Source organism: Exophiala aquamarina (assembly GCF_000709125.1).
Source record: "Exophiala aquamarina CBS 119918 chromosome Unknown aczIA-supercont1.2, whole genome shotgun sequence".
In the NCBI taxonomy this organism is placed as follows: domain Eukaryota; kingdom Fungi; phylum Ascomycota; class Eurotiomycetes; order Chaetothyriales; family Herpotrichiellaceae; genus Exophiala; species Exophiala aquamarina.
Window position 1 is genome coordinate 4,220,721 of NW_013550586.1, and position 16,088 is coordinate 4,236,808.

Genomic DNA, 16,088 nt, shown 5'->3' on the forward strand with positions numbered 1-16,088 from the left:
ATGGGTGTATCCCACCTCAGCGTTCCTTGACATGCCGATACTGGGAGCCACTCACATCCCGCAATCCTTACTGCAGAACGATCATGTGATTTCTCAGAAGCCAGAATCGAGTCTTGCTCTCGTGAACTGTTCTCACCGTTGGACCCAGGATCATCTCAACATTGGGATCAGGATTTCTAAACACGGATTCGTAGGCCATGCATTCTCAGATCGGGAATATTTAAATGATCGCTAGCTGATTTCACCCTCTCTGTACCTCTTTACTCGCCACCCTACAAGTCCGCACTCGCCAGGCGACGATCCACCAAGCAGCTGAGATATCAAATGTAGTCTTTCCTCGAGGATGATACACTCTCTACATGACGCAATCAGCCGAGATTCTACAAGGTCTACGCTCTCCAAGCGTTACGCTCTAAACAATATGAAATCGGTCGAAGTCCTTACTCGCTAGACAGCGATAAACTCTCCACCTGCGCCAGCGATCGAAGAATACAAAGTCTATACTCTCCAGGCGATACACTCTCCACATAGGCCGATCAGCAGAAATTACATGAAGTCAATACGAGCTTATACGAAGTCTACAGTTGCCAGCTTGTGATATGAGATATACGAGGCCCACACTTCTTAGGCAGAGATCTGAGATTGATCCACAGCTGTAAGGTTGAGATCTGACTCATAGGAAGTCCACAGTCGCCATGCAGAGATCTATGAGAATATCAGAAGTCTCCACTTGCCATCATGAAGTGATTTCAGATCATAATACCAAGTTGGCGGGCTTCAGGTGTTTTTTACGTGTACGATCTAGAATATTACATTGTCATTTACCCACAGTACCGGGAGAGTCTGCCACCTAGCCATAGGTCATTCCTCGTTTGCACGGCCAGCCGATCAGCATGAACAAGTCCCATTTTGAGAATTTCTTCTCGTTGGGCACGGCCAATAGCAGATGCGCGTCAGCTTTCCATTGAGTACCAGATATTCAAAACAATTGCCTGCACAGACTCCGCTTGTGGGGCTGTGTCGTTGTCATTTTGCCAACCCGAAAAGTGTGGTATGCAGATAATGGCCTTGCTCCACAAGCAGATCACCTTTTCCAAACATGTGCTCTCCATTTCGAATTGGCAATGGTCATATGCCAGCACTCTTAACACAGATGTTCAGGAATTCACATCGCTTTGTGAGATGTTGATGTCAATACTGGTCAAGGACACCTCCAGCCACCATCTTTTGCAAGCTGTTGGTAGTGGGAGCGGGTTTCAAGACCCTCGATTTGACGCTCTGGTCCCAAAAGGTTTGCTGGGACTTAACCTCTGTCTTGTGGAGACCAAGGTACCTTCCGAGTTCAAACAACCAATTCGATATGCTCAATTATAACCTTCGCACAACCGTTTCCCCACATTCTGCTCCTTCGAGCTGGCTCTATTCCTGTGGATACCCAAGATACTTTCCGACAGAAAACCAGGCAATCGTTTTCCTTAGTTGACCTCCTCAACTAACCTTGTCACAATTAACCCTTCACTCTCTGCTCTTCATTCCTGCGTGAATTTGATTCAGTCCTCTAATCTCGTCTCAACCCTCTGATCTTGGTTCGATCCTCTGATCTCGATCAAACCTCTGAGGGAGGTTGATCTGGTGGTGTCTTCAAATCTGTATAATCCCCCATTACGCCCAGAGACAACTTCCATCCTTTACATTTCTTCTATTCTCTTTCTCTCATATATTCCTTTTCACTTCTCTCCCCCTCCTCCCCTCCCACGCCGCCGTCCGCCGTCCCCCCTCCTTCTCTGTGTTCTCGTTCAGATCATTCAAGCCTCACTATTCCGCACCCTGATAGTGTGTACTAGTGAGACTTGAACAATTAGAATAAGGCCATAGAGCCGTCTCCCCCCCTCTCTCTGTGTACTTACTTTAGTCTTCAAGTTTACTGTCCCACTCCCTGATAGTGTGTAGAGTATTATTACTACCCATCTATACTTGGAAACATTTACAGCCCTTGAATGAAACATTTGTTGAGCCTAGGCAATGATAGATTGTTTCATTCAACGGTTGTAAGTGCTTCCAAGTATACATACCTCATAGATAAGTAGTAAGAATACTCTATACATTATCACGGAGTGAAGAGTAGACATGAAGATCGATATACGACCGTAGAGATAACCACCCTTTTCCCCAGTCCATCCCCCTCGTCGCCGTCCACCACTGCCTCCTCCTCCTGGTCTTATCTAGGTACGTTTACCCCTCCTGTCGTTTCCCACCCTTATAGACTATAGTTATTTAACCTTGTAGTCCTTTACCCATGTTGTCGTTTACCCTTGTTGTCTTCCCCTTCCCCCTTCCTCCTCTTCCTCCTACTTCCTCCTCCTTCTGTCCTCTAAACTCCGCCTTCCAATGGACAATGGAAGGGTCAGAATCATTGCACACCCGATTCTGACGCTCTGTGATGAACTCCCACCTTCTCGTGGTACAGAGTGTTAGTACTTTCTCATACTTTTATGAGTTAGGAAGCCAAGAGGAGTTCACTTAGTCATACTTTCCATAGCGAGTGCAGTTTTCAAAATGAAAAAGAAAAGAAAATTCAATTACATCAATATATGATTCTCGAATGTCTTTTGCTCACCATTCGATATTACCTAGATTCTGCAATGCCTTGTCAATATATGCTGACAGCCTGTACACCACTTCGATCATCTTGCATGTCATCAAACTGGCGCCATAGTAGAATCTTCTCGGAATCTTCTCTCCATGGGCGTTCTCCCCCGCCACGCTGGTGGTGTTCGCCCATCTCATACCCAGCCCCGGCCCCGGAGCATGCAGCATTCTCGTGCCCATTGTAAGGTACAAACCTTTTGAACCGTCGACTGGACTATTTCTTGCGAGCTTGCAAACTCTCCATCTTGCTCTGGAGCACTGCGATTGGACCAGCCGGCTTTTCTGTTCAAAGACCTAGAATGACATAGTGCACTCTCATCTACACCATACTGCCAAGAAGGCCATTGGGATGAATGGGATACAGTGGTGAACGATGATGCAAGGCTATCTGATTAGGGGCCCGGAAAGAGAAAGCGCACATCCGTGGGCCTCGGTTCAGTGACTACATATGTAGGTCAGAACTTGTTTGCGGGATGTAAACAAATGCCGATAAGTTGCCGATAGAGCGTCTCAAGATATCTCCGATAATCATTGTGGAAAGTGCCTTTCGCCTTCTTCTTCTTCTTCTTCTTCTTCTTCTTCTTCTTCTTCTCCCTGCCCGAGACTTGTGAGAACTTTGCATTTCAAAATTGTGTGCCGCCAGGAGGGGGAAAACCCTGCGCAACAAGCAAAGTAAGAAGTCATGGCCGAGCCAAATAATGTCGTTGGCGGCACACCACTGCGGGCTCTATCATCACGGACAAACGAGCCAGGGCTCCATCTGACCTCGCTCGAAAGCCCCGAAGAGAACACAGACGTCCAGGAACTCGAGCCAATTGACAGAGGCAGAGCAGCATGGGGGATGCTCCTCTCCGCGTTCATTTTCGAATCGCTGCTCTGGGGTAAGTGCCAGCTTTCTACATCCAATACATATGCTATATTCTTCACCACCATCCTACAAAAATGTGCAGCCACATCCCCCACTCCTTTTCCGCCGGAGCCTTGCGTGGACAAAAAGTCCCTCGTGTTGAAGCACAATATACCTATTTAACCCTCGCCCGCTCTCTCAACCTTTAGGCTTTCCATTATCATTCGGGGTCTTTCAGAATTATTATTCCCAGTTACCGGAGTATGCGAACCAACGGTATGTCTCGATCATCGGGACTGTCGCCTCGGGGATCTCGTACATGGGCGCCCCGATCATCATCCCTTTCCTCAAACGCACTGGCCGGTACCGCGTGTACATGATCTGGGTCGGATGTGAGTTCACTTTTTCTTCTTTTTTCCCCTTCTGGCGAACCACGTCATAGTCCGCACTGTGCGGTTTACTCGCGTTCCTGCTCATCCCACGGGGAAGCCCTGGCTAACAGCAAGCCTCCCGCCTCTTCTCAAGGGAGCATCTGCATCCTCGGCATCCTAGCAAGCTCCTTCGCACGCACGCTCGGCGCTGTCATCTTCACGCAGGGCGTCATGTACGGGGTCGGGTTCACCGTCTTCTACTACCCGATCATCAGGATGGTGAACGAGTTTTGGGTCGCACGGCGCGGCATGGCATATGGTCTGCTGTGCAGTGCGTCAGGGCTCTCAGGCGTATTCATGCCGCTGACGCTCGAGGCGCTGCTCAAGAGATACGGGCTCGCCCCTACGTTGAGGGCGGTTGCGGTGGGTTTGGCTGTCTGCACGGGTCCGCTGATTCCGTTGTTGAGGGCAAGGACGCGCCGATTGGACGGGAATCCCAACGCCGCCACCGCTGCTCCTTCGCCTGTCGATAATGCTGGTGGAAATGGCGACAACTCTGCACTGCCACCAACCCCGACCACAGACTGGGGCTTCCTGCGCGTCCCGCTCTTCTGGATCTACTCAGTCTCAAACCTGATGCAGGGGCTAGGATACTTCTTCCCAGCCTTGTACCTGCCATCCTACGCGACGGCGATGGGCCTGACCGCAACAAAGGGCGCGTTGCTACTCTCCATCATGAGCGTCGCGCAGGTGCTAGGCCAGCTCAGCTTCGGGTATCTCTCCGACCGGCGCTTCAGCGTCAACATCCTGACGCTGACCTCAACGTCCGTGTCCGCCGTCGCGGTGCTGGCTCTCTGGGGCCTGGCGCAGAAATTCGCCATGCTGTGTATCTTTACCGTCGTCTATGGCTTCTTCGCCGCCGGGTATACCGCCATGTGGGCGCGTATGGGCACCAACGTCGCCAGCGACGGGACGGCCGCATTTGCGGCGTTCGGGCTTTTTAACTTTGGAAAGGGCATGGGGAATGTGCTTGCTGGGCCGATTAGCTCTGGTCTTTTGCTGAATTCGGTTGAGCCGTTCAAGTATGGGGCAGGTAGGTATAAAGCTGTTATTCTCTTTGCTGGATCGTGTATGCTTGCGAGTGCCGCGTGTGCAACTTTGTCTTATTTGCGGCCTTGGAAGGCAGCCGCTGCACAGCGCTGAGGGCTCAAGTAGAATTACATCTACGTCCTATACAAGGAGAGACAAGTCTAGCAGAGGACCATAGATTTTGTTTCGTATGTTCTATGAACTTGTTACCTGTCCGAGTGTATGGTAAGATGCTACTGGGGACGGGGTATCTGAAAGTGTCGCCTCTGTGGCTGAAATGAGTGAGTGAACAAGGCTATTGACTCATCACCTCACATGGCCGCATCCATCATAGTTTATTCACATCACATGTCGTCCATTCGTGTTGTTGCATCTTAGGTCACCTTAACGAGGAGCTGTATTTCTGGTGTTTTTTTGGACCTCTATTTGAAAACTTTGCCATCAGCCCACTCGTAGGTCTTGCCGTTGACGTCGATGGGCTTGTCCCAAGACCATTGATCCTCGACAAAGGCCCTATCCTCAGGCTTGCTGGGGTCGAGCTTGGTGAACTCGTAACTTTCCCAGTCTGGGGCAACATCAAAGGCAGGAAGAGCCTCGTCGCCACGGACCAAGAATGCGCCTTGAATGACTGAATCATTGGCGACTCCATAGACTGAAGCAGCACCAAAGAGGTACTTCCGCGAGGCCTCAAGACGGTTGAAGAAACCACCTAGAGGGGCAATTAGTACGATGTACGATCGACAGCAACAAATAAGGGCTTACCAATGAGATTGGAAGTCATGAATATCATAGTCAACTCATCGTTGTACTTGTAGTCAATCTTCCACAGAGAGTAGTCCTCTGGCTTGTATTGCTCCCAGAACCATGGCAAAGCAACGGTTCGGGTGTCCTCATTGGAGTATTTTCGCTTCCAGTCGTCGAGGATGAGGGATGGCTTGGAGAGGGACTCCAGGGGATGCTTGGCCTTTACCTCTGGCTTGGGCTCATCCTCCTCCTCCTCCTCCTTGGCAGGTTTCTTGTCAGCCTTTGGTGCAGCTGGAGTAGGAGCCTTAACAGGCTTGGCGTCTTTCTTTGGAGGAGTATACTTGACAGCCTCAGCAACAAAGATTGGCTCCTCGATAATGGCCTTCCAGATTGGCTGGTTGACAATGGTCTCATACCAACGGGTGGTGTTGGGATTCTCGTCACGCCAGGCCTTGTCAAGGACATATTGGAAGCCTCGAGCGATCTGAGAGGCAGTGTAGAGATCCGCCAGTGTAATACGCTCGCCAACGAGGAAAGTGTGGACAAGGAAGTGTTGCTCAAAGACCTTGAGAACAGCAAGGGCAGCGTTCTTTGCATCATCCACGGACTTCTTGTTGTAAGGATCCCGGCCAATGAGAGGGCGGAACCAACCACCAAGTTGTGGAAGGAGCTCAGCGTTGGAGAAGGACAGCCATCGGACAATAGAGGCATAGTCTTGCTTCGTCTTGCCGAGGAGAGTGGTTTTCTCGTTCTGGGAAGTGACTGTGGAGTGTTAGTTGGTTGGTGCAAAATTGAGGGACAAGTCCCAGATGCGAAGCAGAAGGATAAGGAATTGCTCAGAGTTGAAAATGGTCAACAAGAATGTTCAGACAGGGATAACTGTACAGAATAATATAGCTCATCATTGACGGAGAGTAAGAAGACTGGAGGGAGTCAGGACATACAGTAGATTGCAATGGCGATCGACTCGGTGAGGGTGAAGCCATTTGAGCCAACGAAGGTGGGAACGCGACCCAGTGGGTTCAGCTTGAGGTAGTCGGTGCTGACATTGGGGGGACGAGTTTCGACAAGCTCAATATCGAGGCCGTTCTCCTTTGCGACCGCTAGAAGAGCGGTAGAGCGGGCATTGTCCTGGTCGTTGAGGGGGTGAGTCAGTTTTTGATATGGCTCGAAGAGGAAATGTCAGCCCGATTGAGGGGGTTAGAGACACACCTTGAAGCCGTAGAGCTTTCCGAACGACATCTTGCCTTGCGTTATCAAATCGAAGCAAGCTTTGGGGTTGAAGGGAATGTTGTGCAGTGGAAAGGTGGGATGGGATGACCACCGCCAGTGGTTGCAAATATTTTTGAGGCTGTAGGCGGAGGCAAGACGGCGAAGGCTTGGCAAAAATCAAAGATGGGCACCTGCGACTGGGACTGCAACTGCGACTGCCAATTGCAACTTCTGATTTGCACCCGCGTTTCTTGAGCTTCAAAAGTCGTCAATCCATCCTCGTCGTCACAACCGCGACCACCCAAGGCATGCCTTCTCTCTGAGCACTGTCTGGGCACCTCCGGCTGCCCTTTTATCCTTTTCCTTGACTGAAATGGCACGATCCTCAATCCAACAACTCCCATCCGCCTCTGCCCTCTCGTGGACATGTCGCAACTGCCGGCTTCAATCCCAACCACTCCGTCCCCTCCCCCAATGGCGGCACCCTCAGCCATTCTCCACGACAACACGCTCCCGAGCAGAGGCTCAAGCTGAGTCTGAGATCCGCGCCGCCCCAGAGATCGACTTTGAGAAGCCTGACCTTCCCAAGCAAGTCCCTGCTCGCATCATACCCTCGTCCCGGTCTTATTTCACTGGGTCTCCGCATCTGAACGATAATATTCTTCTACTGCAGTCCTTGGTTGAGAAATACTCTCACGTTCCCACTCTCGCCTCAGATCAAACCCCTAGGGCATATTGGAAGACACTGGGTCAATATCGCTCTTCAAATGGCGAAAGAGTCTCTGCTTCTAGCTACTCCAAAATCCTACAGCTTTTGAATCAATTGAACAAGATACACCCTTCTTTCTGTCCTGAAGAAGTCAGACTGGCTATGGAAAGCTTCGAGCGACCCAATATTGACAGAGTTTCTCAAGCAAAGCCTGGTAAGATAGACCAACACGGCCGCTCTCTAGGTGTAGGCCGGAGAAAAGAAGCATCTGCAAGAGTCTGGCTGGTTGAGGGCACCGGCGAGATTCTGATTAATGGCAGGAGCATTGTTCAGGCATTTCCTCGAATCCATGATCGAGAAAGTGCCCTGTGGGCTCTGACCATCACTGATCGAGTCGACAAGTACAATGTGTTTGCCTTGGTTGAGGGAGGAGGCAACACCGGGCAAGCAGAGTCCATCACGTTAGCAGTAGCCAAGGCATTGCTGGTACACGAACCTGCCCTTAAACCAGCGCTGCGACGAGGTAAGCGAGATGTCTCTGACAGCGTGTGCAATCAATCACTAATTCGGAATCCAGCTGGTTGTGTCACATCGGATGCAAGACGTGTCGAACGAAAGAAGCCTGGTCGCCTCAAGGCTCGCAAGAAGCCTACCTGGGTAAAGCGATGAGGAGAAATCAACTTCTGCGAGTGGTACCTACTTTTCCAAACCATGTGTATATCATACTTTGTACCAGGTCGCAATCTTGTTGCTAGTCCAATTTGCTTCTTGTATTTTCCCTTGACCAACGTTCAAGTTCCAACGCCTGTGACCCTGATTTAAGATGAGATTCTCGCTCAGCCTCAAGCTTGTTTGAGTTGGCGAGCATTCGCCCTGTCAAGAAGCATGAATATGGGCTCAAGCACCGAGTGTGAGCATGGGCGTGAGCTATTCATGGTAGCTCGCGCAGAACGAGCCGCAGAAGCATGATTTCTCATGCCAAACTTCCCCAAGGCGCCAAACAAGCCTGTGCCGGTTGTTGCACAGTTCAACCACGGTGGAGAGTACACATACGCCGGTTGGATGACCTTGGCTCACGTGAGACGTGCACATGCCGCCGTCTATTGACTCTCAGGCATATCGTGTCGCACAATCTCACGTACCAAACATCAGGTCTTTGGATCTCGACCGAGGCCGATCTCGGTCCACAAGGAGGACAGCGGACAGAGGACGGGGAAATCTGAATGACACATCAACAAATCCTGAGATGCCCGGCAGGAGACCTTGACCAATGTAGAAGGTCGTGTGCATAGCTGTATTCATAGGCATACGAGACCTCCGTCCTGAATCCTGATGCTCATTGCCGGTTCCAGTGTGTACTGTACAGTACCCGTACGTGTTCAAGTAAGACTAGGCTCATAGGTTCGTGAGCAATTCCGCTAGAGAGATTGAGCATATGCAGGTGTACACAATGCTGCGTACGCCGGATTGAGTCCCGTGTCGAGTCCTCTGATGATTTGGCGGTCGTAACGGAATGCGGGTCGACTGCGCGCAAGATTTGCATGAAAACAGCCAGCCCTGGGAAATCCTTGTCTAGTGGCAAGCGGCTTCACAAAATGTCCTCGGCGTGAGTACGGAGTAGAAATCTTTTGTCAAGCGATGGACCATGCGAGAATGGTCAGAGTTTCTGGATTAGGCATTCTCCCGAGCGACGGGTGGTTGTAGCCTCACAATCGACGGGGCGCAGGAGGAATACGAGCATCTTGTCAGAAAAGACAATAAATATAGCTCATGAGCGGGGAATAGCTAATAGCTCGCACCGTTCCATACTGAAAGAGTATCATCGTTGATGCGGAAGCATGAGCACGATCGCTATGACCAGCGACCTCTTACTCTTGGATCGCGGTGAGCACTCGGAGTGTGCGAGACAACACGGCACCCGCCTCATCTGCCTCTCTCCTGTCTATCTGCGAGTACGAGTAGCTAGGAGGGTGGCTATGACCGTGGCCGTGACTGTGACCGTGGCCATGGTCATCACTACAAGCACTAACATCCTCCGCACGGAGTCGTCGTACGAGTAAGCAGGTCAGTATCGTCCTGGCGCTGGCCATTGCTTGCCATGGCCAAGCCACTCTCGTCCAGACCTCGGAGAGGGAAAGATGAGGCGCCACAGCCCAAACAACGGCAAACCTGAAACACGCCTGGTCAAGCCACTGGAGCCAGACGCACCTCGCAGCAAACCTAGGATCACCAGCGCTAGAGCCAGTACGCAATCAACAACCTCGTCAAAGGCGCTTTCGGCACTTGGAGCCTAGTCAGACTCGAAAGGTGAACAACACAGCAAATTGACTAAAGGCCTGACCGGGGACGGGGTGTGCAATGCATCAATCAATCTCACACCCGCTCACAAGCTTCTGCCAGTCCCAGGCCTTTGGCCGGCCCTGCGGAAGCACCTTGCTGACTAGAACCTATTTGTGCAAGAAACCAGGTCTGAAACAAATGAAGCTGCAGGACTCCTTGGTCTTGGTTCCCCTCGCCTGCACCTGCGGTCGCACGGGGATTTGACACATCTGAGATTATGCCCCAGTCTTCATTGGCAGTTTTCCTCGAAAGATGGATCACCTACACAGGCCTCGCCAGTCTAAGGGGAAATGAACGGAGGGGGAGAATGGGGCAAAATGGCTCAACCCGCATGGACAATCACACAACACAGCACTCGCGGTGTCGAATATGGCTCTACGAGCTACAGCTACTGCGTAGATACATACAGTACATGCACCAAATCGTGTGCCGGGCCCGGCAGACATCAAGTCGGTTGTTGACAGGTCAAGCTTGAGACTTTGGACACGCCATGGCCATGGTAGTGTCATACCTATGGATACTCCGAATGCTGGTGCACCACGCGAACACACGTTAAAAGAAAAATAAGGACTGCCACACTCGCCAGAGCCAGAGATCCGACCATCTCTTTGGGTCTGGGACGAGATGCGGGTTGTCGCTACCCGACTGGCTCGGCACGACAAGGCGTGTCAACTTTCAAGGGCTGGTGAAGCCACAATGAATTGGGCGGAGATCATGCCCACCTCCGGCACGTACAGTGCGAGGAAGGCATGAGCATCATCTCGACACTGCTTGCCTCATTCTATGGGCTATCCAGGAATCATAACAAATGTCGGAAGTCCAAACGGCGCAGCCCTCAAGCTCAGCCACGCGCGGACCTTACCATCATCGCGACGGAGCAGCAAACAGACTGGCAATTTTGCACCCTGCCATCCTGCCATCCTGCCATCCTGCCTAAACAAGCCGTTTCGCCGGGTCCTGCATCACAGCTAAGATTACTCCTGTCCAGCCCTCCTCCAAACCTACAAGACTCTTTAGTAAAAGTGCTGAGGGTCCAGCCACAGTAGCCACAATTGCACTTGCGCATACGAGTGGGCACCAGGATCTTGGAGCGAAGCACTCAATTCTCCGTCCTCCGTCCTCCGTACGGGTTCCCGTAGAACGTCGGCAACGTCCAGTATCATGCTGTAAATCTTCGGCCGCTGCAGGAACAGAAACTCAACCCAGAGCTAAGCGTTCGCTTCGACGAACGAGTCCATGATTGTACGAGTACTTCCGTAGTCCCCAGGGCGAAGCAAGTCCATCCACCGCTCTTCCGGCGTAAGGTCGACGGACGCTGCACTGGCGAGTGGCCCCGCCAGTCATGGGCAATGGCTTACGAGGGCTTTCAGTGACAGTATACTGGATCAAGGACCGCTACTGTTTCCAATAGCCTCCAAACAGGGAAAATAGCGATCCGGGGCCTGCTTCCGACCCGCCTCAGATTCGATCGCGTGCAGAGGTCGCCAGCCAATGCCAGCCAGGTACGAGTAGATTCCACCGTGTCTTGTGCTCAGCTTGGGCGGTGATGATACCGCGAACAGAGCCCTTGGCGTGGACGGTCGAAGCTAGGCTGTTTGACCTCTGGAGGCACACATGGCCCCCTGCTGGTGGTCCTTGCACGCCACACTCTAATTCTCGCCTGACGCACCGGTAACTGGTGCCAAAGCTAGTGGACAAAGGCTGTCGGACGATGGGTTCCCTGGGCTCGTTCAAGTTGCCTGGCACAGTGGGCAAAGGCAAGGCAAGGCAAGGCAAGTCAGTCAAGGGACTCGAGGGCCCTGAACCTCCGTGGCTTGCCTCCACCAGCGGGGGATCCATCTCATCATCCCTTCATCCTCGTTATGTGCCCACTTGGCCTTCAGAAGGTTCCCTCCCATCTTTTCCCATGGAAGCCTTTCGACCCTTCTCAAGCGGCCCCACTGGTCTAGGAGGGTGTCATCACCTTGTCCAACCCATGAACCCTGACCAGAAGGTGATGGGCAGCGGCAGAGCTGCCACTTGGAGAGCTTAGAACCCTCTGCCAAAGAGCCCTATACGACTGGAGACCCTTCTTGCCCACAGATCCAACACGACTAGGTAAGCCAGGCCACTTTGAATGGAGTCTTCTGTGCCTTCGGCCCCAGAAGCACAGTCCCTCTTGTGGCGCTCGCCCAACGCCAGATGAGCCTTTTCCCTTGTGCTCCGGCAAGACACGCCTTGCTTGCTGGCAGGAACCTGCTGAAAACACGTCGCCCGCGTTTGAGAGGAGTCCTTGCAAACTCAACTTTAACATACAGTTAGCAGGACAAGCGGCCCATTTTCTGTCTTGCCAGAATGATCCAATGCGCCATTCCCATTCAAGTTCCCCGAGCTGGGCTCAAGTCAAGTCTTTTATGTTGTGCTGTACTGTTTTTCCCGCCTGCCACTGCAGCTGCACCTTGTATACCTTGCGTCCCTCCAACTCCCAAGGTACCATCCTGCTTTCTCTCCTTCCTTCCTTCCTTCCTTCTCTCCTTCTCTCTCTACCTGACCTGCCGAAACGCTCATTTATTTCCTTCGTGCGATCCTTTGTTTGGGTACTTGGATTCGTCTCTTAATCTCACGTCGTTACGCCGCCCTCCGGTATTCTTAGACAACAACCCCCGCCATCCTTCAACGTCACGTTTCATGCTCTACGATCTTTGCACGATACTGTACTTTTCTTAGCTGCTGACTGGGGTATTCTCCCCGTGGCGATTTGGGTGTATTTCTGGAACGAGGCCCTGTGCATTCATTGGTCCGTACGATCGATGTTGTCGCGTTGAAACTCCAACTCGAGACAACACATCTACTGTGGGAGCCTTGTCCTCCGCTCGCTTTCCATCGATCAGACAAGCCTCTCCAACCTCTGGGCCATTACCACCCGAAACTCTCTCTCAGATCACCCTCTCGATTATTCGAGCTCTGGAGGGATTAGACGGGAAGACACCAAAGTTCGGTGCGGGTTGGCCCCATTGCTTTGCACCCACAAACTTTTTCCAGAACTTCCCACATCCGAATTTTGATACCCAAAAACCCACCCTCATCTGCAGATCGGGCCCTCCATAGTCTTGGAATATATTGTATGCAGAGGCAAGACCCCACAAGTGGGAACGGAGAGGCATTAAAGGTTTGGGAGGAGCAGGCGCTTTTCAGAGCCTCATATCTAGTCACAACCAGTTCTGAGTGTACGAAGTCTCTGTGGTCACTCTGGCGTCAACGTGCAGTGCCATCTTCCCTTAAATGGACGGTAATGACCGTCGGCGCTCGCAGTATGGACAGCCATACCAATCGCAGGCGCAGTCAAGACCACTACCGGGACAACCGATGGGCCCACCATCGAGCGATCGGTATTCGCAGCCTGCCACACCAGCCCGAACTGACATTGGACGCTCTTCAATGACGCGACCATATGTCCCTGGCTATCCAAGCTACGGCTATCAAGATCAGCAGTACAGTAGCTCTCAGATGCAGGGCAGCAGTCCAATCCAAGGTGTGGAATTGCAGTACGCCCCTGCATACATGCAAGATGCCCCAAGGCAGCAGCAGTCAGTTCAAGCCTCTCCATCTCAACAACAGCAACAGCAACAGTATGCCCAGTATGCCCAGGGTTCCCTGCTTCCTCCCGTCGGCACAACGTCGCTCTACGACCCTATGAACTACCAACAACGGCAATCCGCAGCAATTGAAGTCATGGCAAGTCAGCTCGCTGTACCACAATACATTGGCCAAGGAGATCATAGCGGTGTGGGAGTTGCTTCGGCACAGCCTCATTACATGACTTCTCAGGCCGACACGAGCACCTATGCCTCGGTTGCCGTTACCCGTCCCTCTTTACCTCAACCCTATGGTGCAACTCATGCAGAATATTCTGGCATTGAACAACCAGAAACTGAGGGAAGTGGTGGTCAAGGGGCCCAAGACGCATTGGATGAAGGCTTGCGAGAATATCAGCAACGATTGCGTTCCACCTTCGACTCGATCATTTCAGGCAGAGTGACGGAAGCTAGCGAGAAAATACTGGTAGTTTCTCGCTGGCTGGTCAACTCTGCTACGACGCTTGGTGAGAGTGAATTTATCCCACAAACCCTCCTTGTCTTGAACTAACTCGGGCCAGGACTACATCACGATGACGACGCCCGACATACTGAGCGAGTCGATCTCTGGCGAGAGTTCAATCTGTGCTGGGAAGCCCTCGGGCAGAAGCAGAAAGAGATCACAGAAGATGCGCTGAGAACAAGACGACAACCGGCTGACATACTGTCGACCGAAGCCATAACAAATCTGGTAGACGAGTTGATAGCATTTTGCGACACCCTGGAGCCTTATGGACTGGTCGACTTTGAGATGGGGATCTGGGAAGAACAAATCACACACATCTTCACCTTATGCCTCGATCTCCTTCCTCGGAACGAAACCACTGCACAGAGCACCCGAGTCCAAGCTGATCCTGTCTGAACAGGAATCGAGCAACACCATTACTCCACCTCTTTCCCTTCTGTTGATGACGCTGACGAATCGAGTAATGAAGTCCACCTTGTGTTTTCCCTTTGTTTTGCGACGGATTATTGTTTGATGATTTTATACCTTTTGCATGATATATGAATTGTATGACTATCACGGTCTGAACATTTTGCATGATGTACGATTATGACTGTGTAAGACAGCTGGAACTTCTGGCTCGCCAACAAAAGCATGTCACCCTGAAAACGGGAATACCTGGGAGGGATCTTTGAATTGTGGCCATGACTTACTGTGTTTATAGAGACGGAAGGTGGGAAGAGATGTGTACATTAACTGAGTTTTCCTTTCTGCTGGCTGGATCTTCTGGTTTACTACACCTTTCGGCTTTTGTTACTCAACCTTTCTTTTCATGTTGCCATGAGATTGAGGAAAGAAGCTTTGGCTGAGCACCAAAAAATTGAATGAAAGCTCACATGGAAAGCATCATATCATACCCCCCATTCCATGATTTTGATGGTCTCAAAAGATGGAAGAAAACCTTTCCTTTGTTTTTGTAGTATTGGAAAGCAACGGGGATTATGGTCAGAGCAAGGGAAATAAATGATGGTCCATATATTGGCAGCAGATCTCTGTATTGCCGGTAGATGTTGAGCACTATCAAGTCTCTCTACCTACCTATATATCCCGAATACATCACAATCCAAATATACACATGGAAAACAAAGGACTTAGGCGGTCTTCTTCGCTATTGCCTGACCAGAGGACTGGCTGGTCGAACCTTTCAACTCCTGAGCAATCCAGCTGTCCTTTGCGACGATTGCCTGTGCCCAACTCACCGAGCCACGGCGCACTCCAAAGCCGGCTGAGTGGGTTGGTCCTGGAGGAACCGACTTCTCCGTTGAATCAACCATTCTACCAAAGATTCGAAAAATGGCTTTGGCCTTCTTATCCCGGCACAAGACCTCAGAGTCGCTCGAAAGTGCCATTTTCACAACCCTAGATCCACGTCCTTGACGCCCAACAGACGAGCCGAGTGAGCCAATCAGGCTTGCTAACTCCTTAAACCTAACGACCTCCCACGTAGGGATATCCCTGATATACTGTACACACCTCTCTAGCTACAATCCCACCAGCGCCGGCAGGGGCTCTCGTCAAGGCCAGATGAAAGCCACCTTCAGTGATCATCAAGGGCTTTGTGTTCTTCATTCACTGTCTTCCCTGTACCGGGTAGGGAGTACTCGGTAGCTAGTACATAGTATGAACCATCACAACCCAGAGTGATCCATGCCGCTGATCACTCGGCTCCAACCGGCCTAGTACGCAGTACCTTGAGCCCGAAGGGCCCCAGATTCTAGAGCGATCGGCCAAAGAAAAGGCAAGTACGAATCATATAATTTGGGCATCACCGCCTCACCTGTTTCTCGTTTAGCGAGGCAGAACTTACTCGTAGACGCCCTGTTTTTGTCGTTGGACTTTTCCCATCTCTCCTCGGGAGAAAGTGACGGCTGAAGTCTGAGACATTCTTGCTTTGGTACCAGCTGGCAGCTGCTGGTGCCCAACAGCACTACAGTTGTTGGGACTTTACGGGCAGAAAAGAGGAAAAGCAAAGCAAGAACCCCCGGCCTCGGCAACTTGCCGAGACTCG

At 51.5% G+C, this 16,088-nt stretch overlaps 4 protein-coding genes across 4 annotated transcripts; 3 read left to right on the forward strand and 1 right to left on the reverse strand.

Annotated features, from left to right (window-relative positions):
• Nucleotides 1–3,331: 3,331 nt before the first annotated feature.
• A1O9_03336 (uncharacterized protein) lies at nucleotides 3,332–5,070 on the forward strand (the record flags this gene model as incomplete). Its single annotated transcript, XM_013408902.1, has 3 exons — nucleotides 3,332–3,530; nucleotides 3,706–3,888; nucleotides 4,022–5,070. The coding sequence occupies 3 exons, from the start codon at nucleotides 3,332–3,334 to the stop codon at nucleotides 5,068–5,070; spliced, it is 1,431 nt and encodes a 476-aa protein (XP_013264356.1).
• A 308-nt stretch (nucleotides 5,071–5,378) lies between these two features.
• Nucleotides 5,379–6,942, reverse strand: A1O9_03337 (elongation factor 1-gamma; the record flags this gene model as incomplete). Its single annotated transcript, XM_013408903.1, has 4 exons — nucleotides 5,379–5,665; nucleotides 5,719–6,462; nucleotides 6,645–6,831; nucleotides 6,913–6,942. The coding sequence occupies 4 exons, from the start codon at nucleotides 6,940–6,942 to the stop codon at nucleotides 5,379–5,381; spliced, it is 1,248 nt and encodes a 415-aa protein (XP_013264357.1).
• Nucleotides 6,943–7,285: 343 nt separating this feature from the next.
• Nucleotides 7,286–8,290, forward strand: A1O9_03338 (uncharacterized protein; the record flags this gene model as incomplete). The annotated part of the gene is made up of 2 exons (XM_013408904.1): nucleotides 7,286–8,144; nucleotides 8,199–8,290. 2 exons carry the CDS (start codon nucleotides 7,286–7,288, stop codon nucleotides 8,288–8,290), a joined length of 951 nt encoding a protein of 316 aa, XP_013264358.1.
• A 4,932-nt stretch (nucleotides 8,291–13,222) lies between these two features.
• Nucleotides 13,223–14,437, forward strand: A1O9_03339 (uncharacterized protein; the record flags this gene model as incomplete). Its single annotated transcript, XM_013408905.1, has 2 exons — nucleotides 13,223–14,042; nucleotides 14,097–14,437. The coding sequence occupies 2 exons, from the start codon at nucleotides 13,223–13,225 to the stop codon at nucleotides 14,435–14,437; spliced, it is 1,161 nt and encodes a 386-aa protein (XP_013264359.1).
• Between the last annotated feature and the right edge of the window lie 1,651 nt (nucleotides 14,438–16,088).